General features: G+C 39.3%; 1 protein-coding gene across 1 annotated transcript; it reads right to left on the bottom strand.

The window, feature by feature from the left end:
• Positions 1–243: 243 nt before the first annotated feature.
• LOC149200757 (disease resistance protein Roq1-like) lies at positions 244–10,151 on the bottom strand. The gene is made up of 5 exons (XM_089401054.1): positions 9,506–10,151; positions 2,734–3,769; positions 2,463–2,562; positions 605–868; positions 244–480 (listed from the first exon to the last, which is right to left on the bottom strand). Exons 1-5 carry the CDS (start codon positions 10,149–10,151, stop codon positions 244–246), a joined length of 2,283 nt encoding a protein of 760 aa, XP_089257180.1.
• Positions 10,152–25,954: the final 15,803 nt, after the last annotated feature.

The following is a 25,954-nucleotide window of genomic DNA, read 5'->3' as shown; positions in this document are numbered from 1 at the left end:
CTCTGCAAACGAGAGCATCCAGCCAAGTCAAGGCTTTGGAGACCCGTCAAGTTCCCAACCGAGTCAGGCAGCCTCTGCAGAGAGAAGCACCCACCTAAGTCAAGCTTTTGGAGTGCTGTCAAGTTACCAACCGAGTTTGGGAGCGTCTGGAGAGTAGAGCACCCGTCCAAGTCAAGACTTTGGAGTCCTGTTAAATTCCCAACCGAGTCTGGGAGCGTATGCAGAGCAAAACAGCTGCCCAAGTCAAGACTTTGGAGAGCTGTTAAGTTCCCCAGTGAGTTTGGAAGCGCCTGCAGACTGCAGCAATACCTTAAGGAGTAGTCTACGGAGGCTGTAGAATGGCCCCTTTTCCGGCACCGGCCGGAAAATCGTCCGGCTCCGGTTGTCGGTAAACTCTCCATCCTCCACCACCATCTCCCCGCTCCGCCACCCTCTTTCTCCGCCACCCTCCCCTGACAGCCCTGACATTCCCTGCATTCCCTGACAATGAAAATCCGAATGCAGTTAAAGCCCTGACATCCCTGATCGATCAGCGACGAGATGGAATTCATGCGGGGAGTATTGTTCGAAATGGTCACGCGCGCGATTCCATTTTGCAACTCACTTCCCGCTCTGCAGTGGCTACACCCTGGCTGAAGATACTGCAACAGAGTTCGGAAATTGACTTCACAGTTTCAAAGCTTTCAAATGCGCCATATCTATTCTGAACATAATTCTCACGCGTATTCCCTAGCCCGGGCAGGCTATAACAGTACTTTTGTAGATCAATGTAATAGTGTAGAGCGTGAGATTTTGCAGAGACCCAGAGTCTGCGAAGAAATATGTTCTGGATCAAAGCTGTGACGGTTACCATAAGACAAAATATATTCTGGACACCATTGAATGCCATTTACCTGAATCATACGAGACTGTCCGAAACATGTGTACAAATATAAGTAAGAAGATGGGAAGTTGTTGGGTACGGAATAATAACAGAGTCTTGGCATCTCTGCTAGGGTTATATTAGGTTTCTGCATCCCGGCAAAGAAGCTAGGTTTCTTATTTTGACGGTTGGTTTTTTTTCTCATTTTGACGGATTCTAGGGTACACTGTTATTGTAGTTGCTCACGAGGCAAACAGTTTTAAACACATGCCATTTGTTTCAAGTAGTTGGCATTGGTTTTGATTTTTTATTTCGCTCATAAATTGTTTGAATAACTGAGACCTTTTGTGCTGTCCTATCTTCCCACTGAAAACTTGAAGGTTATTATGGGACTTGAACTTGGATTGATTGCATTGGTTTTGATTTTTTATTTCGCTCATAAATTGTTTGAATAACTGAGACCTTTTGTGCTGTCCTATCTTCCCACTGAAAACTTGAAGGTTATTATGGGACTTGAACTTGGATTGATTGCAGAGCGCCCATTTATCTTTGTCAAAGAATTACGATAAACAAATTAATAAAAACCCAAATATGCTGTGACTTTTGTTTTCTAGTTATGTGTTTTACAAAGTATTCTTCATTTGGGAAATACATTGTGAAGCATAGATTCGTGGTTCGTCAGAACTTTGAGGACAGCATTAGATATATTATCTTTCACTTCCATACTGTTGTTCAAAGGTGGCTGACTCGCCTGAAAGCGATGATCGTATAGGCGACAGTAAATTCTTAAATGGCTATTTTAAGGTTTTTATGGCACAGTCTGATTATTGTATTTAGATATATTATCTTTCACTTCCATACTTTAGTTCGGAAGTTGGCTAACTCGCCTGAAAGCGATGATGGTATAGGCTACACAGTAAATTCTTAAATGGCTACTTTTATGGTTTTTTATGGTTTTTCAGCCACAGTCTGATTATTGTATTTAGATATATTATATTTCACTACCATACTTCTCTTCGGAAGGTGGCTGACTCGCCTGAAAGCGATGATGGTATAGGCTACACAGTAAATTCTTAAATGGTTATTTTTATGGTTTTTCAGCCACAGTCTGATTATTGTATTTAGATATATTATATCTCACTTCCATATATTAGGTGTTTTAAGAAATCCATATGACATAATTCATTTGGCAAAATTTCTAGGTGACTCTCCCACAAGACAAATTTTTGGAGGTGCTTTAGCGTTCCAATAGACTTTGGAACTTTTGAAAGGGGAGCACGAATATACAACTCCCTCAATTCTAGAGGTGCCTGCAATATACATTAATAAAATGGGTTCGACACTGTAAATGTGAACTTTCTAGCATTGTGGTATGCGAAGACAATTCTCAAGTGCAAGCAATTTTTATAATTTGGAGAAAAACAAAACAAAAATCTGTTTCAAAGAAAAAAGAAAAGATTACCTGGGATTCATGTTGCCACAGTGTTTGCAGGTGGTTCACCTTCTGTATATATAAAACTCGTAAAGTTTTTAGTGAAATCCAGGAAGGTAAGGACGAGTACGGGCAATTCTCCCAACGGAGATATATTAGTTGTGGTACCTGCCCAGCCCGGAATAGGCGTTCAACAAAATAAGCTGTCCGCAAGGGTTTCCAAATATTGTTCAGAGACATTTCCGTGAACCATGCTAATTCCACGCACCTGAATTGATCACCTCGAACTGTTAGAAACAAGATGGTCAATCTTGCAAAGTTGTAATACTTCAAAACTTCAAAGGATTAACGCAAATTTATTTTGAAGCCGGTTGAAGTCTACAAAATACTTACAGGAGATCGCGTAGAAAGATTATGAAGAAAGCTGTCAGTCAACCACCAAAGCCGAAGCTCAGGAGTTTCCTTTGCGAGATCTCTGCCAAGGTCTCTAACCTGGTCGTGCATTCTTATACAGTTTTCATTGTCGAACTCGAGAACGCATCTATTCTCTAGGTTACGAAGACCCAGCCATCCTTCCCAACCGGATCCGTTCAATATTCTGATGACGGTATCCCTGTGTTCTCCAATGAAAAAACAGGCAATGTCTAAGAATATCTGTTTTTCCTCTTTATCCAGGGCGTCATAACTAATTTTAAGTGTGCTTTGAATATCGCTGGGAAGTATTTTGGAGGTTTTGTGCAATTGCGCTCTCCAATATTCTAAATCATATTTTCCACAAAGAATGGCTCCAAGCACTTTAAGAGATAAGGGCAACCCATTGCAGATATCCAAAAACTTTTCCACCACCTCCTCAAATCCCAACGCACGACGGGGCTGACCAAAAGCATGGGAGCAAAAGAGTTCTTGCGAGTGCTCTCGATCTAGGCCTTTCAGCGTGTAAATAGAGGACTCTGCGATCCCTGAGCTCGTGAGCACGTCCTTATTGCGAGTTGTAATTAAAATTAAGCTTCCTGGATGAATAGTATCTTTAAGTGGGGAAAATAATGCATCTAGTTGATTAATATGATCAACATCGTCTAAAACTATGAGAGCCTGGTTAGAAAAAGAGATATGCCTTTTGAAGGCCCCCATGCCTTCATCAATGTTGTTTATATGTACATTCGAGAGACTCAAATGGTTAAGAAGGTCACTCTGCAGGGAAAGCAAATTTCCTGATCTGACATCAGACAAGAAGCAAGATCGATCGTAATTTGGCATCTCCCGATTGAATAATTCTTTGGCGAGGGTCGTTTTTCCAATTCCGCCAAGACCCGCAATTCCCACAATACTGGGCTTCCCGCTTTGCCGTTGCAGTGACACTGTGATGTCCACATCCTTTACTTTTTCAAACAGGCCAGATGGATATTTAGCGACATTCAGAAGTGGTCTGCCAACTTTTTTCAAAACTTGTTCAACGACCTCATCTTCCAGCAGTTCTTCGTCACTGAATAATATCCACAATGTTGAAATATAATTTCAACTGCAGCTTTTATTTGCGATGTGATCCATCGCATATCGAAAATCGCAACTCACCTTTTCACCCTCCGATACGTACTGTGTTTTTTCTCCGATTGCGATGGTGTGATGCGATCTGATCGCATCATATGTGTGTGTCCCAAATTTTGTGTTTCGACCAAATGGGATTCTGCGATGCGATCTAATTAAAGTCAATGGGTGAAGTATGGGCCAGCATTAAATGAAATTTTACGTGAAGTAAAAGTTTTTACTTTACCGCCAGTAAGTGTCAGTAAAACAGTAAATGCAATTTACTGTGGTTGGTAAGTTTTGGTGAAGTTTTTAATTTTGTTTCAGCGGGAGTATGGGCACACGTAAAGGCTGGTAAAAACATTTAATTCCTTTTCACGGAAGCATGGCGAATTTAAAGAATGGTATGGGCAAGTCAACGTCCTATCTTTAATGCTTTTGGTATATGTTTCTTGTGTGTGCTCATTTGCATATGAGTTAATTGCACATGTAATTGAAAAGTGAATGATAACGCACAGCAGTGCGAGAAGAGAAAAACTTTGGTGTTGCACAGCAGTGCATAAAAATCAGTTGCTCATTGTAATGAGAAGGGCGTAGTGTGAGAGAGGATAATGCACAGCAGTGCTATCCGCCAAGATCAAGGGAGCAGTATGTTTTGGTGATGAAGCTCGCAGCAGTGGAAAAACCAAGGGAGATGCACAACAGTGCATAGATCATTTTTTAATGTATTGGATTTGCATTGAAATGCAAAAGAAAAGAGCGCTCAGGTATTTTTGAAATTGTGAATGTAATGTAAAGTTTACTGCATATGTAAAAGTTTGTTTTACAGCAGTAATGTAAAAAGGGGGTTTACAGCAGTAAACCCAGCACAGTGAATTCTCAAGTGGAGACATAGTTTTGTTTTGATAGGTGAAAGTAATTTTGGTGAATCCCTCTCAGAAAAGAGGATGAATATGTATCAGAGTTGGCAGAATATATTTTTGGTAAATCCCTCTGAGTGAAAGAGGATGAATGTTGTTTCAGACATTTTGTTTTAATGAATAGAAATATTTTCATGGCTGTGTAATACTCTGTTATGAGAATTTTTAAATAGCTTCCCTGTGCAAAGATCCTGTGTTTAAAACAGAGCATTGTCTCTGTGTTCTGTGATTTTATTTTTGGGATTTTACCAGAAAAATCCCCAACAGTGGTATCAGAGCTAATCCAGGCTCTTTGAAGGATTCAAAGAAGCTGAAGGAAGGTTTTGTTGCAACAGTAGATCTTCTCCAGCAGAGTGAAGGCTCTCCAGCAGTGTGAAGCCACAGCCAAAAGGGGTAAGGTATTTTTCAAAGCTTTCCTTTATGTTACTGTTAAAGGAACAGTCAGTGATTTAAAAGAAAACACAGTCAAGTATTTGAAGCCTAGATAAGAATGGCAAGGTCAAAGAAGAAAGCCTCCAAGCCTGCTAAAAATGTGTCTTCCTCCTCTACTAAACTAGAAGGCAATCCATTAGAATACATTCTATTTGAAGCTCCAAAGTTTGATGGAAACTTTGATGTATGGGAAATAAAGATGAGGGCTTTCCTAATGTTTGAAGGGATTGAAGTCTGGGAGTCAGTGATTGAAGATAGCAAGATGGATAAAGAATCCATGGAGTATGATGCAAAAGCAGCAAAGACTATCTTGAATGGACTCCCTGATTCTGTGAAGAGGAATCTAGGAAAATATACATCAGCAAAGGATATATGGGACAGACTGCATGACCTTCATGCAAAGGGAGCACTAACCATGACAATGAGTCAAGAAGAAAATTATGAACCCATCATAGAAGCTGAAAATGAGAAGGTTGACCTCATCAAGCTTCAAGTAAAAGAAAGGGATGAAGAGCTTGCCAAGCTCAAGAAAGAGCTTGATCAATGCAAGAGGAAACATCATGAAGAAGTCATATCCATGACCAATCAGCTGAATGAAGCAAAGAAGCAGGAAGACGCCTTGTCAAGTCAACTTGAACAAAGGCACAAGAGAGTGAACAAGCTTGTAGAAGAGATTGGACAGTACAAGGTAGAGGTCTCCTCCCTTAAGTTTGAACTACAAGAAGCCAGGAAGCTGGCACAAGGAGCTGAAAAGAAAATGGAGAGCAGTCAAGCAGAAATCTCCAAAATGAAGTCAGATATAATCTCCCTTAAAATAGCAGCAGCTGAAGCTACTCGTAGCAAGGAAGAAACTGAGGGACAACTAGCAAAGAAAAATAATGAGTGTGAAAGATTGGAAGAAGAGATTGTCCTCCTCAAGAAAAAGGTTGAAGGGATGAACAAAATCATGAAGAGCTCTCAAGCTTTGGATGACATGCTCAGCTATCACAGATCTCCATCTGATAAATCAGGACTTGGGTATGTAGGTGAACCCTCAAACAAGGATGAAGATGCTTTAAGCAAAGGAGATGTGAAGAGGGAAGAAAGAAATGGTGATGCTCCTAGTTCCAGCAAAGGCAAGGAGAAAAATGAAGGCTGCAATAGAAGAAATCCTACTCTAAGCAGAAAACCAGCTCCAAGAAGAAATGTAGCTGATGTCAAAGAGGCAAGATGCAATGGTTATCATCAAAGGATCTCAAGACAGCAAGGATTCAGAAGTACATCAAGGAAACCTCCATCTCCCAGGTACCAAAGTTCATTTTATGGTTATTGTTATGCTTGTTCAAACTTTGGTCATATGGCAAAAGACTGTAGAGCATTTCATGGAGATAGATGTTGTGGTCCCCGACAATCTCCAAGAAATAATTTCACAAGAAGAAATCATGAATTCTTATTCATGAATAAAGTTGAATGCTTCAAGTGTCATAACATTGGGCATATGGCACGTGACTGTAACTTAACATGGGCTCTTACACAAGCTAAACCCATGCAAAAGAAGAAAGTTACACAAGTATGGAGAAGGAAGGAAATGCAACCTGAAACCCCCTTGAACTCCCCAGCTGATTTAAGTCTCTTTTGAGAAAACCTTGCTGAAAGAAGATAAAGCATACACTAAAGGGGAGCTTGTAATTTTTTTTGCTGAACTGTATTGACAGTCACTCTTTGATGAAGACCTTTTCATAAGGGAAAGATATGAAGTTAAATCTGCCATAGAAGCAGAGAAGAAAAGTACGCAAAGCAAGAAGACCCTCACAGCAGAGGGAAGACAGAACATAAAACAGCAGTTTGGAAATTTTTTTTGGAGCACATGCATTGAAATGCATAGCAATGGAAAGTAGTTTTCCTTTTATGTAATATGAGAGAATATACTCACAGCAGAGTGAGTATAATACACAGCAGATGGAAATGTTTTGTATTGGGAATGAAAATGCAAAGCAGTGCGAAGAAAATGAAACCAGAACTAAGAGAGAATGAAGAAATGTGTTTTTACACAGCAATGCAAATAAGAAAATGCAGCAGCATGAAGTTTTTTGTTGAAGAAATGAAAGGTAATGGACAACCGCAGATGTAAAAGAAATTTTTCCTTAACAGCTGTAAATGTAAGTATAGTGAATGTGTTGTTCATTGAATTGAAATGCAACATATGCAACAACAGTGAATGTAAGAAATGTTTACACATAGCAGTGTAAATTTGTAAGGTGGGACAGAGTAATTGTTCCAGAAAAGACAGAGTATTCTGTTTTTGAAGAATGCACAGCAATGCAGAGTTTGCAAAGAAATGTAAGTGAAGTGCAGCAACACAACAGCAAGTGTAGACACAGCAGTGTGGGGCAGACGCAACAAAGAAGATGGCACAACAGTGCAGCAGAGAATATGCAGCAGCATAAAAGAACAATGTAATGAGTATGCACAACAGTGCAATGAATGTTTTGTTTTGAAACTGCATCTAAAGCAGTGTTTGGCAGTAATCCCTCCGTGAGAGGAAGTGAAGTTCTTAGTGAATCCCTCTGTTAAAGAGGAAGGTGCTTTTCAGCACAGTGTCATGGTAAATCCCTCTGTCAAGAGGAAGATGTTTTTTAGCATACACATGGTAAATCCCTCTATCAAGAGGATGATGCTTTTCAGCATAGTCACAGGTGAATCCCTCTGTCAAGAGGAAGGTGCTCTTCAGCACATTGTTATGGTGAATCCCTCTGTCATGAGGAAGGTGCTCTTAAGCACAGCTTCAGGTTAATCCCTCTTCTAAGAGGAAGACTATTTTGTTGTTTGTGGAACTGCATCGGAAGCAGTTGGTGAATCCCTCTATGCGAGGAAGGTTGGTGAACCCCTCTATGTGAGGAAGATGTCTTTGTAACAGCAGTGTTGGTGAATCCCTCTATGTGAGGAAGATACTTTTGTAACAGCAGTGTTGGTGAATCCCTCTATGTGAGGAAGTGTTTGGGTATGATTGATAACCCAGGAGTTGAAATTAAAGGGGAGTGTTGAAATATAATTTCAACTGCAGCTTTTATTTGCGATGCGATCCATCGCATATCGCAAATCGCAACTCACCTTGTCACCCTCCGATACGTACTGTGTTTTTTCTCCGATTGCGATGGTGCGATGCGATCTGATCGCATATCGCAGATCGCATCATATGTGTGTGTCCCAAATTTTGTGTTTCGACCAAATGGGATTCTGCGATGCGATCTAATTAAAGTCAATGGGTGAAGTATGGGCCAGCATTAAATGAAATTTTACGTGAAGTAAAAGTTTTTACTTTACCACCAGTAAGTGTCAGTAAAACAGTAAATGCAATTTACTGTGGTTGGTAAGTTTTGGTGAAGTTTTTAATTTTGTTTCAGCGGGAGTATGGGCACACGTAAAGGCTGGTAAAAACATTTAATTCCTTTTCACGAAAGCATGGCGAATTTAAAGAATGGTATGGGCAAGTCAACGTCCTATCTTTAATGCTTTTGGTATATGTTTCTTGTGTGTGCTCATTTGCATATGAGTTAATTGCACATGTAATTGAAAAGTGAATGATAACGCACAGCAGTGCGAGAAGAGAAAAACTTTGGTGTTGCACAGCAGTGCATAAAAATCAGTTGCTCATTGTAATGAGAAGGGCGTAGTGTGAGAGAGGATAATGCACAGCAGTGCTATCCGCCAAGATCAAGGGAGCAGTATGTTTTGGTTATGAAGCTCGCAGCAGTGGAAAAACCAAGGGAGATGCACAACAGTGCATAGATCATTTTTTAATGTATTGGATTTGCATTGAAATGCAAAAGAAAAGAGCGCTCAGGTATTTTTGAAATTGTGAATGTAATGTAAAGTTTACTGCATATGTAAAAGTTTGTTTTACAGCAGTAATGTAAAAAGGGGTTTTACAGCAGTAAACCCAGCACAGTGAATTCTCAGGTGGAGACATAGTTTTGTTTTGATAGGTGAAAGTAATTTTGGTGAATCCCTCTCAGCAAAGAGGATGAATATGTATCAGAGTTGGCAGAATATATTTTTGGTAAACCCCTCTGAGTGAAAGAGGATGAATGTTGTTTCAGACATTTTGTTTTAATGAATAGAAATATTTTCATGGCTGTGTAATACTCTGTTATGAGAATTTTTAAATAGCTTCCCTGTGCAAAGATCCTGTGTTTAAAACAGAGCATTGTCTCTGTGTTCTGTGATTTTGGTTTTGGGATTTTACCAGAAAAATCCCCAACACACAATAAATGTCTGTCTGTAAGGAACGCCTAAAAGATATCGATATCCTTATGAATCGACCGAATTAAAAGCTAAGAAGGGAGAAGCAGGGGCGCTCTTCCCCGTTACACGCCTTCAGGTCAATGCCGCTTGTGTCTGCTACAATAGAAAGGGCATTCCTCCATTTCTCAATGGTGTTCGAGTTATGCCGTGGCCTCTTTGTATTGGTTTGAGGATCTATTATTGTCTTCTTTTCTAGCATGCACAGGGCTCGAGCATACGCTCCATTTTCGTCCTCTTTACACAGAAGGATACACCGGAGTATGCTCAGGGCTCGAGCATAAACTCCATCTTGGCTCCGCGTCCACCGAAGCTCCCGAGGATTGACATGATAAAAGACCGGAATAATTGTTGAGCCCGACTCCAGCATCATTACTAATTCCTTGAGACACCAACTAGATTCAGCATATCTTGGAGAAAAAATTGCAACATGGACCGTGGCAGTTCGAATCGCCTCTTCGATTTGAGAAGTCACGCTATCTCCCTTCTCCAATTCTGGCTGGTCCAAAAATACTCTTAATCCATGTTCTTTCAGGCGATGGTATATATGCTTGGCGAGGCCTTCCTTCACGTCATGACCACGGTGATTTATGAATACATCAAAAACATAGCTGCAGCTATTGCCCTGTGATACGGATGTGGTGGAGGATGCCGAGCAAGTAGCGTCACCAACTGTTGTCAAGTTAATCATATCTGCCATTGGATATAGAATAACAGAGAAGCAATAACCAAAATGTGTTATATTGGGGAATGTGAGCTCAACCTCTATGTTTTCGACTGAATGATCTCGCAACTCCAATGAAGTTACCAGCTGCACCTTTGCTACTGTGTCTGTGTATCAATAACTAGTTATTTACACTTTACTCTGCAAAACCACTGGACGTACATGCACAACAATGTCACAGTTATGGATTTATTAAATTTTAGTTAATGTCACAGTTATGGATTTATTAAATTTTAGTTATTAAGGTAGAATTTGGATTTTAAATTTAATTTTATCAGAATAGATGAATACATATTGTTATATATTTCCAGTTTTTTTGGTTGGAATCTGGTTTAAAAAGAAATTAAAAAAATCAGAATGGAGTGTTTGAACTTTTTTTATAATAAAAATAAATTTAGTACTATCAAAAATCTTTAAAACCCAAAATCTTGAATCTTAAAATTAAATAGCTATAATCCAAATTTTCAAAAATTTATGCTAAATTTTATCATAATCTTACCAAAATTTATATTATTTTTTAAACTAATTTGTAAATTTTTTCATGCACTTATCAGATTCAATGATACTATTGATGTTTCAATGATACTAGTGATATACGTAAACATCAAACAATTACACGTGCCTTGATGGTTGTGGATTTCTCAAAGTTGTTGATATTTCAATTTGTGTAGTTGTTGAATTAAAAAGACGCACGACCAAATAATCTTTTACCCTCAATCAAATCTGATAGTGTTGATAATTGTTGGTTTTTCAATTTCCCAAGAGTGGTTGAGTTTTCTATTGGTGCCCGCTTGCCGTGATCATTTTCCTGCATGATCACACTTTTTCGCCACAACTTTTTCAAAAGGGCGTTGCTCCTGGTCGACGTGGAGGTTGGCTGACTGGTTGTTTTTTTAAGGCGTTGTTGCGCAAGCATGGAGATCAGTGTAGCTATTGTTGATTGGATGAGCCAGCCACAGGGAAATAGTCAACGAGGGCGCGAGCAGCTTTGAATTCCTGGAGCGGTGCTCATTCAAGAGAGTGTCGAACTGCGTTTTGCATGAACGTGCAGATTCAGAACAATGAACGCTACCAAGTTTTGGCACTTATGACCCGTTGGCTACACATTTATAGATTGTTAGTGGAGTGGAATCGTGCAGGCTCAATCTATCGTTCCATTGATTAGGCTAATCAACGGTGAGGGCAGTAGGGTTGTTGGAAGTACTACATACCTACATGCATACTCTTAGTTAGAGCATGGGACTACATGCAAGATTCTTTTTGCATGATTTACTTTTTGATTTGCTCTTCTTTAACTCCACAAATGGTTAGTATTTTTGCATGATTTACTCTTTGATTTGCTCATTCTTTAACTCCGCAACTGGTTAGTTCTTCTACATGATTTACTCCCTGATTTGCTCCTTCTTTCACTCCACAACTGGTTAGTTCTCTCCAGAACTTGTTGTAGGTGTGGAGTCTTCTCATTGATCACCACTATGGTGCATTACCTTGGGATCTTCACCTGTGAGGCTATGTCATGAGCATATTAACCTATTTTCTAATGAATCATTCTTTTGTTCTTTTGATTTTCTTTTAGTGTTTTTGCTTCGCAAAGCTGTGTGTTCAACCTTTACTAGTTAGATTCATCTGTGCAGGTTTTATAACACATTTACATTGTATCAGAGCCCACAGGTTGCTAGATAAAAGGTGCACCAGTACTTTATTTTGTAGGTATTACAGCTTGGAGATCGAAGATTGACAAAAAAATGGAGTTTCCCAAAGCATTGATCCTAACACCGTACAACTATCACAAATGGAAGAACCAAATGGCCTAATACCTTCGTCAAAAAGGGTTGTACAGAATTACCATGGCTACAGAAGTGGAACCCACTTCAGCCATAAAGAAATCCAAGTACCTCAACCGCATGGATGAGGCCCACGGATCCATATGCATGTGCATCTCCCCAGAGTTGGAGTTTTATCTATCTACCTGCAATACTCCCAATGAGATTTGGAAAAAGGTTGAAGAACTCTACAAAAAACAGGGCGAGATGAAAGGACATCTGCTCGAAGTGGCGTTGTTGTCATTGGATCCACAGAACTATGTCAGAATTCAAGACTTCTTCACCAAATATAATGATCTATTGCTGCAACTCAAGGGTTGTGGAATTAACAAATCCAAGGAGGAGAGTCGCCAAGTTCTCTCTATTATGTCAAAGCTCGGACCGGAATACTCCGTCTTTGTGTCTACATTTCATTCAGAAGGCTCACAACAGGGAAATCCTACACTATGCCTTCTCTCAAAGAGTTCATGGAGTTCGTTACTTTTGAGCAAGATAAACTCATTGGCATGGGGAAAATCAAACCTCCAATAGCGCATGCACTTACTATGCATGATGGTAGCCACAATAAAAATCACAAATCTGATTCAAATTAGAAAAATCAACAGCAAAAATACAAGGGAAAAGTGCATTCCCATCCAAAAAGGGAAGGGTACACCACGCCCTTCAATGACTCCTCCGGCTCGAGAAATGAGAAAGGGAAGAAAGAAAACAAATCCACCTACTGTCAAAGAGGATTCCATCCAGAATCCTCTTGCATGAAGAAACAAATTGACCAAATGGCAGAAATCCTTTAGAAGCACAACCTTGGGGACCACATCCCTCAGAGCGCCAAAAAGAAAACTGAAGATCCGCCACACGGAAAAGGTAACAAGTTTCATGTTTTAGTTGCAATTAATTCTTCCCCTGATATATGGATTATAGATTCTGGTGCATCACATCATATGGCTGCTGCAAAGGAATTCTATTCCTCTTTGGATGCATGCAAAGGACCTCCCATCCTCATGGGAGATGACTCACCTATTGAGGTCACCGGAAAAGGTAGAGTGGAACTTTTACACGGAAGCTTTGAAGATGTGCTTCATGTTCCAAAACCTTTGGTAAACCTGCTTTCAGTTTATCAGATCACTCATTCCGGCAACGGAAAGAGAGTGGAATTCACTCCAGATGCAATGAACATATATGACCTACATAGCAGCTCCAAAATTGCAACCGGTGAGGTAAACAATGGAGCCAGACTATATACATTTTCTGAATTTATTGAATCTGAATCCTCCTTATTGCTTACACATGCTGATGATAGTAGTAGGCTTTGGCACGAGAGGTTTGGTCACTTAAATTACAGGTATATGCAGTAGCTAAGGAAGCATGAGATGGTGGAAGGCTTGCCAAACATAAGTTTCTCCAAAGGAGTTTGTGAAGGCTGTGTCCCTGGCAAACATCCTAGAGAAAAGTTTGACACTAGCAAGACTCACAGAGCATCCTCTCCTCTAGATCTGATCCATAGTGATCTCACGAGACCTTTTCCTCATCCTTCCATCAACAAAGCAAGGTATGTGCTTACATTTATTGATGATTTCTCACGATATACTTGGGTGTATCTTCTCAGGAATAAATCTAAAATTTTTGCGCACTTTGAATATTTCAAAGCACTAGTTGAGACACAGTTAAAGAGAAAGATCAAAGCCCTCCACACAGAAAATGAGGGGGAATATGTTAACAAAGCACTTCAGAACCTTTGCCTTCAGTCCGACATACATTTTCAGTACACAGTTCCATACACTCCACAGCAGAACAGAGTTGCTGAGAGAAAGAACCGATCTCTCAAAGAAATGGCTTCCTGCATGCTGCATGCTAAGTCACTGCCTCATAAGCTATGGGCCAAAGCACTTAATTGTGCTAACTACATCTAGAACAGATCTCCTCATAGGTCTGTCAAGGATCAAACCCCCTTTGAGGCTTGGAGCAGCACTAAACCGAAGGTCACCCACTTCCATGTTTTTGGCTCCCGAGCATGGGCCAGGATCCCCTCTGAAAAGAGGAAAGCTCTTGATCCACAAAGCATTGAGTGCATCTTTGTTGGATACCCTGATGGTGTGAAGGGATACTGACTCCTGATTTCCTCTACAAACAAGCTCATCATTGAGCGAAGTGTCAAATTTGAGGAAAGTCTCTCGCATGCACCTCAATCGCCGCATGCAGACACCTTTTATCTACCTCATGTCCGAGATGATGACTCAACACACTCAGATGCAGATACAGAGCATGCAGATGCCGAGGTAGAGCATGCAGATCCAGAGATAGAGTCTTCAGATACAAATCTAGTGCATGCATATGATGATCCACATCCAAAGCCCAAATCGGGCTTCCAGCAGTGAATGAAATTCCACTGTCATAACTCAGAGAACAAGGAGCTTACATGAGATATATGCACAAGACCACACAGCTGCTAGAAATGGTCTTGTGGGGGATAATTCTGATTTGCAGAGGACTAGATCAGAGTTTGTTGAGCCTCCTCTTGCCCTCACTGCCACTGAACCATTGCCATCTTGGCATTGTCATTTGGTTCAGTGTTCTGATCCACAGTCTTATGCTGAGGCTGCTGGGCATCCATCTTAGGAGTCTGCCATGGAGGAGGAGTATAATTCTCTCCTTGAGAACCAGACCTGAGATCTAGTCCCCCTTCCTTCAGGAAGGAAACTTGTCCGATGCAAATGGGTCTACAGGACCAAGAGTGCTACAGATGGGCAAATCACCAGACAAAAAGCTAGGCTAGTAGCCAAAGGCTTCCAGCAAGTGCATGGCATTGATTATGATAAGACCTTTGCTCCAGTAGCAACGATGGATTCCATATGCCTTGCACTTGCCATTGCGGTTGCCCAGGGGTGGGAATTACATCAGATGGATGTGAAGAATGCCTTTCTTCACGGAGACCTATTTGAGGAGATCTACATGGAGTAGCCACATGGTTTCATTCAGGATTGATCTTTGGTCTGCAAAATGAAGAAATCTCTCTATGGCCTTAAGTAGGCCCTGAGAGCTTGGTATGTGAAGATGGATTCTTTTCTCTTATCACAAAACTTTGAAAGATGTAAGTCTGATCCGAATGTTTACATGCTCAGGACACATGATTCTCTTCTTATCTTAGTTTTGTATGTGGATGAACTTTTGATCACCGGCAACTCGGCTTCAGCCATTGCTGCAGTTAAGAGGGCCTTGCATGATAGGTTCTTGATGACAGACATGGGTCCATTATACTTCTTTCTTGTTTTTGAGATCAGCCAAGATGCCACAGGCATCAAATTCTCTCAGGCTAAGTATGCACGGGATCTCCTCGAGAGATTTCACATGACTGACTGCAAGCCAGCACTGACTCCTTTTCTGTCTGGGGTTCGCCTTGAGGATGGAGGTGACACTCTATTATTTGACAGCACTCTCTACCGACAGCTAATGGAGAGCTTATTGTACCTCACCCACTCCAGACCAGATCTCTCATATGGAGTAGGGGCAGTTTCCAGATACATGCAAGAGCCGTATGAGCTACACTGGAATGCTGCCAAGCGCATCCTCCGATATGTGTAGGGCACCATCACCTTCAGGATTCACTATGTAGCAGGCAATTGAATCTCGTTGGCTTCACTAATTCTGATTGGGCGGGAGACAATATTGATTTCAAGTCCACCTCCAGATATTCACTCAGTCTAGGGTCCAGCCATATCTATTGGGCAAGCAAGAAGCAGGCTGCTATTTCTCTCTCTTCAGCCGAGGCCGAGTACAGAGGAGTAGTCAACATCACCATTCAGGGTCTATGGCTACAACACTTCCTCACTAAGTTAGGCGTCCAGTTCCACCAGCCCATTGTCATCTAGTGTGACAACTAGATCACTCTCAAATTTTGCAGGGATCCAGTACAGCGGTAGCGGACGAAGCACATAGAGATCCATATGCACTACATCAGAGACTTAGTACATGATCAGGTCATTGATTTGCAGTTCTATCCTTCAGCAAAACAAACTGCAAACATCTTCACCAAGACATTCACTGAGCAATATTTTCTCTCTGTGCAATCATCTTGGAGTGAAGGACACAGTTGCTTAGCAATTGTCTTTTCTTCCTCTTTTCTTTCGATTACATTGTATTTTGAGGGGAGGATTTTCCCACGAGGTTTTCCCTTTTTCCTCAATTTTAGTACAACTTGCATTGTATTTTGGGTGACCTTTGGCCTTAGTTGCGAGGGCCCATTTTCTATTTTTCCCCATAGTGGTGTTAAGGGGGGCTGTTGGAAGTACTACACACCTACATGCGGACTCTTAGTTAGAGCATGGGACTGCACGCAAGATTCATTCTGCATGATTTACTCCTTGATTTGCTCCTTCTTTAACTCCACAATTGGTTAGTTCTTCTGCATGATTTACTCCCTCATTTTCTTCTTCTTTAACTCTGCAACTGGTTAGTTCTTCTGCATGATTTACTCCCCGATTTGCTCCTCCTTTCACTCCACAACTAGCTAGTTCTCTCCCGAACTTGTTGTAGCTGTTGAGTCTTCTCATTGATCACCACTATGGTGCATTACCTCAGGATCTTCACCCAGTAATGCTATATCATGAGCATTGTAACCTCTTTTCTAATGAATCATTCTTTTGTTCTTTCAATTTTCTTTTAGTGTTTTTGCTCTGCAAAGCTGTGTGTTCAACCTTTACTAGCTAGATTCATTTGTGCGGGTTTTCTAACACATTAACAAGTGGCGGAGTCATGTTCTCGGGGCGCAATGGTGAGGTGTGGTGCAGCAGTGGACTGAGATCCACACATCCAACACTGGATGGTGGATCTGCATGTTGGTGGTGGCTTGATTGCATCTATCAATTGTAGTCGAAGTTGGGCAGGTCGATTGGCAGCAGCTTGTGCCAGGTGTGTGGCCGAATTTCGCTCTTAGATAAGCCATCGAAGGTCGTGGATTTGTTGCGAAGTCATGGTTGGAGGTTGTTGTGGCAACATTTGGGGTTTACGAGTTGGCATCGATGTGCGCACTGATCGAATTGATTAGATCTCTGTTTGTGCGTGGAGTCAGTTGACAAAGCAACGTGAGAAGAGTCGAGTTGGCATAGATGGACCAACCTGATCTAAGGTAGGGGGTCTGATTTGTCAACTGCGGCGGAAGCTGGGTAGTGGATCGAGATCTGATGCGATTTTGTTTTGAGGAGCAGAGAACTTGACTGCATGAGACATGGTGTTGATCGACTATGGAGACCTTTTGGAGGCGCAATCAAAAGAAAGGAGCTCTATCATTGGGTATCTTTGAAATCGTTTTTTCTCCTTTTGAATACTTTTTTTTAAGGGGTTATAATATTTTTAAGCGGAAAGTGTTTGGGGCACATTTTAAAAGGGGGTCATTTTTTTTAAGAAGGTTTCTATATCCTTAAAAAAGATTTGTTTTGTGCACCCATCTGAAACGGGTTGTATTAACAACAACATTTTTTTAAGATCTAGAGATAGATCCATTTTATTTCAATTGTTAGAGGTTGAATGTTTTTTTTTGAGATAGACCTGTCAATATGAACAATAATGGCTGAAGCATACTTGAATGAGAGCAATAAGCTCGACAAATCCAATTATTCTAATTGGAAATCTAAGTTGCAGACCCTGTTGGAGGGGCAAAATGCATGGGCAATTGCAAGCGGTGATGAGTTGAAGTCGACCATAGCTATAAGCGGAACAACAACAACAATCCAGGATTGGGAAAAGAGGGAGAATAAAGAAAAAGTGCTCTTAAAATTGTTAGTGAAAGATTGTATTATCCCTTACATCCGAGAATGTAAATCAACAAATGGCATTTGGACAACTCTCAAGGACCTATACGAGATCAAAAATACAAATCGCCTATTGTTTCTGAAAAGCAAGATTCTCTCCATTAAAATGGAGGAGAATGAATCAATGGTTGCATTCATCTCTCGAATCAAGGAACTCAGAGATAACCTGGGTGACATAGGGGAGATAGTGTCAAACACTGATCTCGTCATGATTACCATGAATGGTATGACTGATGACAATTAGATGTTTATCACGGGATTGAATGCGAGAGAGAAAACCCCCAAATTTGAAGAATCGATAGGGATCCTGATGCAAGAGGAAGAAAGGTGGATGACTTTGAAACCCCAGAGTTCAGATCTTGCTTTAATGTCGAAGAAGAAGCCCTTCGGAGGGAAGGCAAGTGCAGGATAGAAAGGCGGAGGTACACCACAAAGAAAACCACCTCAAGGTATGTCTTCAAACAGAAGTGATTCATGACTGAACTGTTTTTATTGTGGTAGAGTTGGTCACATTGCTAAGAATTGCCATTAAAAGAATCTTGATGAAGGTCGACATATACATAAGAAGCATGCAGGGAATTTTACTGATGAAGATCAGAATCAGAATCTCATATTGTTTGTATCTGATTATGTGTACTCCGCTGAGGATGATGAAGCAGAAAATTGGTTTGTGGACTTAGGAGCTTCCACTCACAGGACAGGTAACAGACATTGGTTTGAGAATTTCAAAGAAACCAACAGTGATGCTAATATCTACTTTGGTGATGATAGAGGGTACCAAATCAAAGGGTATGGTAATGCTCTTGCCATATTTCCCGATGGAAATGTTAGGCATATTTAAAATGTATGTATGTACCAAGAATAAAAATGAATCTGATCTCTGTTTCTATGATAACATATTAGAAACTTAAGGTAGAGTTTTTTAAGTCTTATTTTGTTATTAAAGATCTTCTAGATTGTATGAAGCCAATTGCATCAGGTATTCGAGTGGGACGAATGTATAAGCTTAATGTAAGAAGCGTACCACACCAAGCCTTGACTTCATCAGTTATCACTACAGAAGACTTATGGCATCAAAGATTCGGTCATGTCAATTTTAATGACCTACTGCTACTTCAGAAACGAGGTATGGTCAATGGTCTTCCATTTTTAACATGGTATTAGGAAGCATTTAGTCAGTAGATTAAGGAAAGCATCATATGGACTAAAACAGGCACCCAAGTTGTGGTATGATAAAATTGATTCATTTTTCCTACAACATAGTTATAAAAGAAGCAAAAATGACCCTAATCTCTATATTGTGTTTGATTTTTAACATAAGGGTAAATCCATTATGTTCCAATATCCGTTTTTTCAATGAACTAGTTACTATTACACTAAGGGCACTTTTAAGATGTTTTTTTAAGACAAGAAATATTTTTTCTTAAAAGGTCATTTTTTATTTTAATTATTTTACATTAAAATTTAATATAAATTAAATTGTCTTAAATATAAAATTTAAGAGAAAAACAATTTGAGACAAAAACAATTTAAGAAAAAAATTTATATTTGGACAAAAATATCTTAAGACAAAACTAAGACAAAAACAATTTGAGACAAAAACATTTTAAGACAAAAATTTATATTTAAAACAAAACAAGTTTAAGACAAAAATATTTTAAGACAAAAACAGTTTGAGATAAAAATATTTTAAGACAAAACTTTACATTTAAGACAATGGCCACTTAAGACAATGAAAATTAAGACGAAACCTATTTAAGACAATTAAAAGTTAAGGAAAAACCATATCAATTTAAAACAATATTATCTAACAATTGCAAAATTAACTCTGACAGTGCGCCCTAAGTCCACCAGCTTGCAGGCTACTATTGTCTCGCGCATATACTGATGCTGCTATTTCACTTACCATTCACATTATCTTATATAAAGACAATGACCTTTTGTGCTCTTTGTTTTGTGGGGGTAGCCAACTCTAGAGAATGTGACTACTTTCCCCGACAAGATTTCCTGAACATCAATTCCTATTATGTCCCTTCAATCTCTATTGATACGATTAGAGACAACTTGTTTGTTATTGGATTCGACACTACTACATAGAGGGGGATTTTAAGATAATTTTTTAATATAAAAGAAATCGTTTGTCTTAAAATTTTCAATACAAGGCACTCGTAAAAAAGGTAAAGGTAAAGGATTAGGGGTTTGTCTTTACACTATTGATGGGTTATTCAGGAAGCGGAGCGATGGAGGCCGATAACAACTGATGGGATTTACGGTGATGGAGATCATAATAGATGTGTACTTAGTGAGAGGAGAAATGGAGGCACTTTCGTTGAATGTGGATATGCAGTAACATAGTTGGAGTGTTTTTCAAGGTCTCCATTCATTGTGTTGTAATCTGTGTTTTTGATCTTTTCATTTATTTTGAATGCTGCTTCTATCCACTCGTTGTTGTTATCAACACATTGTTATGTTGTAACTCTTGAATATCATCGATAACATGGATTAGATTCACCTGAAGGATTGTTGAAGAATGTAGCAAGAAATTCTCAATTTGATTTTGCCTTGATTAAATTGAGAAAATTTGAATTTCCACTTCAGCAGACAATTTGGATGCAGTTAAGTTGTGTGAGATGACTTGTGTCACCAGCTTACTTAATAAATTTGAGTTGGAGGAGTTAGAGTTCAGTTAAGCATGTGTGATTGCTAATTTGTAGCAATTAAAATCAATTATCTCAAGTTGTTTTTAGTTAAACTAGTTCCAATTGTTGGAAGAACTAGTGAAAGGTCAATTGTGTAGTGAGACTTTAGTCAAACTCACTGATCATATAGTTAATTGATAAATCAACCCAAAATAATTGGTGCATGAAGAGAATTCGAGTTCCCCAGTGATGGTGGAGATTCCAAGGGAGTGTAGCATTAGTTGTAGACTAGTCTTGAGTGTATAGGTCTTGCATGCAGTCAGATGATCAACCTTGGGAATTGCAGAATCCATTTTGGAAAAATTCCTAAATAATAGGGGCAAATTTCTCAAGGAAATTTGCAAGGAAATAGGGGCTCAAGTAGAGGCATAAATTGACTAAGTCTAGGTCATAGCTTCTCAGTGAGAAGAAAGATAGGTTATTCACTTGCAATTTGTGCTCAATTGAGCAAAGAAATTGTAATACACCTCTATTCAGCATATTAATCCAAGCAGGAATTGGGGTTTTTAGTAGATTGATTTCCCTAGGAAAACTATTGTGTGCATGTGTGTTATTCCTTATTGCATGTTTCAAATTTTGATTCTAAATTGTGAATTAACTTCCGCAGAGAAGTAGAGTAGGTTTGTGTCTTGTAATTTTGATTAAAACTTCATGAGCAGTTGCAAATCTACACCATAATTTCTACAAGGATGGTGGAGGAAAATTACAAAATATCCTTTGGCAGGCAATATGCCTACTTCTAAATGTCTACGACAACTTTTGCGAGAAGCAGACATTCAGGATAAAAGATTGGATTATGGAATCATTAGTCACAAAATTCACAAGGACGATAATTTTGGCTACATGTGTGGAGGTAAATTGATTAAATGTAGCCTTCACTAGTGTAGTTGCTGGTGTTGTTGGGTGCAATATGTCTAAGCACAATTATCTGAGCTAGATTCAGTTTTTATCATGATTCTAGATGATATCAGAGATCTCTATTGGTTTTTTTTGTTTCAAGGTACACTAATAACAATTTGTTTTACACTCTAGTTTTTGTTCTACTATGTGGTCTACCAGAGACACACTAGTTGGTTGTTTTCGTGGTCTTTCTTCTAAACCTTTGCTCTTGTGTATCTTCCTTCTCCTTCTCTAGTTTTGGATTGGTTGATCATGGGATTTTTTGGGATCTTAGCTGCTACCTATTGGTCTTCTTTGTGGTCTATCTTAGACGAACTAGCTAGTCATTTTACGTGGTCTTTCTTCTAAAGCTTTTCTCTTGTGGATTTTCCTACTCCTCTTTGGTTTTGAAGTGGTTGATCGGGGGATTTCAGATGATCTTTACAGCTACGTAAGTTCATTCATTTTGGTTGGTGGAGTCGGTAACATATTTGAATTTTGAAATCTATCAAGAAGGAGTCTCTTGGGGTCATTAATTAGTCCAGGGAAATATTTATTTTCCAAGTTGGCCATTAATTATGAGGGACATTCCATTAATGGTTTGGGTCATCAATGAAGATATTTGTCGATTGTGTGCTTGATGAGATTTTCTTAACAACATATGTTGGTGGTGATTGGCCAGCTTATTGTACTTGAAGAGGTGTCCTAGTGGATTAAGTTGGTGGTGACCTACATTGAGTGAGGCCTATAATTGATAATTGACATTAATTTACCTTGTCTACATATTTTATCGAGGTTTTTTTAGACACTTCTGCATAAGGTATTTTTAGTAATGCTCTCTACTTTGGTGCACATATAGGTGGGGTTGCAGAGTGTCGACGGTGTCAACTATACAACTGGCCTTTACATCTATCAGGAGGATGTCACTTGATACTAAAGGCAACTGGGGAGATCACATGCCATTACTCAATGCGTTGGTACATGAGACTATTGAGGCGGAGAGTCGTGGCTACCCCAAGGCAGGAGTCAAACCCTCTGGGATATCTCTTGTACATGGAACTATACACGTGGATTCAAATGTTTTCGTATCCCCACCGGCTATTGAACCTGAATGTGGTAATCCATGGAAAAAAATTTCCATCATTCATGGAAAAAGAAGGTAGTTAAGGTTGATCTGGATTATCAAAAACTCGTTTTTGGTTCTAATGTTTTTTGGGACCGGGTGGTAGGATTACAACAACGGTCTTTGGTGGGTAAGTGGTATTATCTATGAATGGATGACTCTCAGATGACGTCTTTTCCTCTTTTCGGAATTTTATACAATCAGTGGTTCTACTTCCACTTTATTAATGATGACAAAGATGAAAATATTTTGGAATCGTATTGGGTTGATGGCCATGGTTTCCTCTCTTTACATCAGTGGCATGTGGGATTTGATCCATACCTAGAATTACCATGAAAGAAATTGGTTTGGTATAAACTCCCTAGTTTACCCCTTGTATTCTAGTCACGTGAATCACTCATGATGATCGCCAATTCCATTGGTAAATTTGTTTTCCTGGAGGAAGCAATCATGTTATAGAGAGATAAATGTATTGAATGGATTTCGGTGGAGGTGGAATTTGTTGTTGGCCTTAGCACAAAGGTGGAGCTCAATTGCGGTGGCTTCTCTACTAGGTAACGAATTGACTATTGGCCAATTCCTTTTTGCTACCTAGGTTATCATAATGCTGGGCATATTATTGTTGAGCACCCGCGTAGATTTAGAAATTAGTGACATGGAATATCAAAGACCACATGTGATGGGGGTCGTCCATTCACATTCGTAGACTCTCCGATGGCTTAGGATATTGGTCATCACTCTCTCTCAGGTAAGCTTAAAATCACACCACCTATGACATGTCCTGAGCAACATATTCGTAATGATTTGGTAGTGAGTTTTGTTTCCCTTAGTGATTCTACATTCCATCCTTTACGTATTATTTCTTCGCATATTCAGCTACCACATTCTGATGGTATTAAACATCCTTCATTGTTATTTGTACCAGAAATTGCTCCATGTTAAGACAATTTTGAATCTACCCAAACTCTATCTTTTGATGCGAATGGGACAACCTACACTACTGATGACTCATTGATTGTTAGCCCTGACCCTACTCACATTCAATTTGGGACTTTTTCTAGAAACGTTTCTCCTACTAATTTGGTGGGGATTTATGTCGAGTTTTTCTGCCTTCACCCTGCTATCCATCTGGAGACCTTGCTAATTCGTTTACCCTCCTCTCCTAAGATCTCTATCAGTCCCAATTCTCATCATAATTGGACCATTAGGAAGGTATATTTTTTGAAACCTTCGAATTGTTCAAATGGGGCTGATAGTGATCTTCACAATCTTTCAAGAACGTTGTATCTTGGTACGTCATATTTTATTTCTACTTTCTCTCTTATTTGGGCCCTTAGAGATTATTTGTGAGATTATGAGGGATTACCATGATAATCATGTCCTTAAACATGAGGGTCTTTGGGAGTGTCGAAAAAATCATCATACTCCGGCACTTGATTGTAGTTAATCACCACTGTATTATCCTTTTACAAGAGACGATGATGATTGGAGACAAAATTTGGCCCAATCTCCTCCACATTTGTCTTAGGTGGTGGGTATGTGTTGTGGATTCTTTGAGTTTATCTGGCAGTCTTGCAAATTTTTGGGATCCTAAGGTCATGAATTTTCTTGCTTAAAAATCCTTTGTGGGTATCCTTCTATCTGGTTTCATCAGGGGCTTGAAGGACATATTTAATATTCTTAATACATATGCGCCATATTCTTCCAGAAGATACTTTTGGGATAAATTGGAATCCCGCAACCTGTTAAAGATGGTATCCATTATTTTGGAAGGGTATTTGAACCTCATCATTGAAGATAATGAGGTATGGGGGGGTCACTGCAGACTGGACCCATTGGCGGGTTACTTCATCAATCTTTTTGGCAGGATCCACTTGGTGGATATTTTTTTGGCTCCCTTTATTCTAACCTGGAGAAATGGTTGGGCTGGGTCCACAAGCATCACTAAGAGACTTGACCATTTCATGCTTGACGATGTTAGAATTAAAATTTGTTTCATCTTCATCTCCTTCTCCAGGATAAACAATTTTCAAATATATAATAAAATCAGCGATATCATGTCACTCACCATTTATATAGGTCTTCAATGGAAGATAGGAAAACGGTTCTCTCTGATTCGTAGTATTTTACATCATTGTAGACTGCCGGAAGGACTGGTCATTCATTTTCTATAGCAATAGGTCTCTCCCAAAGCCCATCGATGCTTATCAACGTTAATTTTAGCTAGAAAACCAAATGAGTGAACGAAACAAAGAGGTAAGCAAAACATGTATCGAAAACAACCATATATCGAGAAAATGAAACAAAGAAAACAAGAGAAAAATATGCTACAACTCAAAAATAGTTAGTGATTCGAATATTCTTCCATCAAATTTGAAGTAAGGACCAAACTTGGAATATACAAAACTTCATGTCGACAAATCAAGGTTTACATACGTGAGAATTAGATTGAAGGTAAAATCACACACTATTGTGATATATGAACTAGTAAATGATGCTTTTCGGATGAGATAATCTTGGATGATGAGCAATCGGAGACTCTTAAACCCCACATGTATAACGTCCTGATTGGGCCCCGCATTTGATTGGTCTCCAAAATGACAAAAATGGTTTCACGATAAAATTTGATGCAAATTAATTGGACGATAACTTCAATCTGCATATAACTGCAATTACGTTATTTGTGGAAAATCAAATACCTGAGAATTTTTGCAAACCTGGCTGTGGCGATACCGATTTCCTCACCATCAATCAATGATCTTTCTATCGGCAATGCAAATTTAATCACATAACATACACTTTAGAATTTCTCCAATTCTCTTTCACTTATGAATCTCTATGCTTCTCTTTCTGATTAACAAATTAAATTTAGTAGTTGTTGTTTTACATGATTGATGGAGCATTGTGTTTTTTTATTTATCTCTTATGTGGTTCGCGATCTTCACTCCAATTATGGATATGATGAACAATGGGAAAGAGGGGCCACGCCCTACATCTCTGTTTATTGATTTTCATGATCATTTCAAGATGGACCAAAAGGAGTACTTGGACATCTTCTGTTGACGTTGGAATCAAATATTACACAATATCTCAATTCTCATATTTTTTTTATTTCTTCCAACTTTCTAATGTGGTGCCAATATTCCATTATGTTATTCTTGATTATGTTTTAGAAACAACCATTGACAGTAAAATTATTTGCATGCAATCTTTGCCCTTACAGGCTTTTTTACCCGAATCACGACTATGATTTTTTTCATATTTGAGTGCTTTAATTCTCATTTTCTTATCAATTGCTTCCACTTGGCAAGCCATATGAGTGGTACCTCAGGGACGCTCGCAATCCCCTCCAATCGCAATGTTGTTATGGGATCACAGAAACCCACAGATGGACCAAACTGTTCCTCTACATAAAATTTTGGGACAAAGGAAACCCTGTTTTGGGGCCCAA

Source organism: Pinus tabuliformis, chromosome 2_1, assembly GCF_031772625.1.
Source record: "Pinus tabuliformis cultivar Carrire ecotype Pingquan chromosome 2_1, CPIR1, whole genome shotgun sequence".
Lineage (NCBI taxonomy): Eukaryota > Viridiplantae > Streptophyta > Pinopsida > Pinales > Pinaceae > Pinus > Pinus tabuliformis.
The sequence above is the reverse complement of the archived record's forward strand: the minus strand, read 5'-3'. Positions and strand labels throughout refer to the sequence as shown.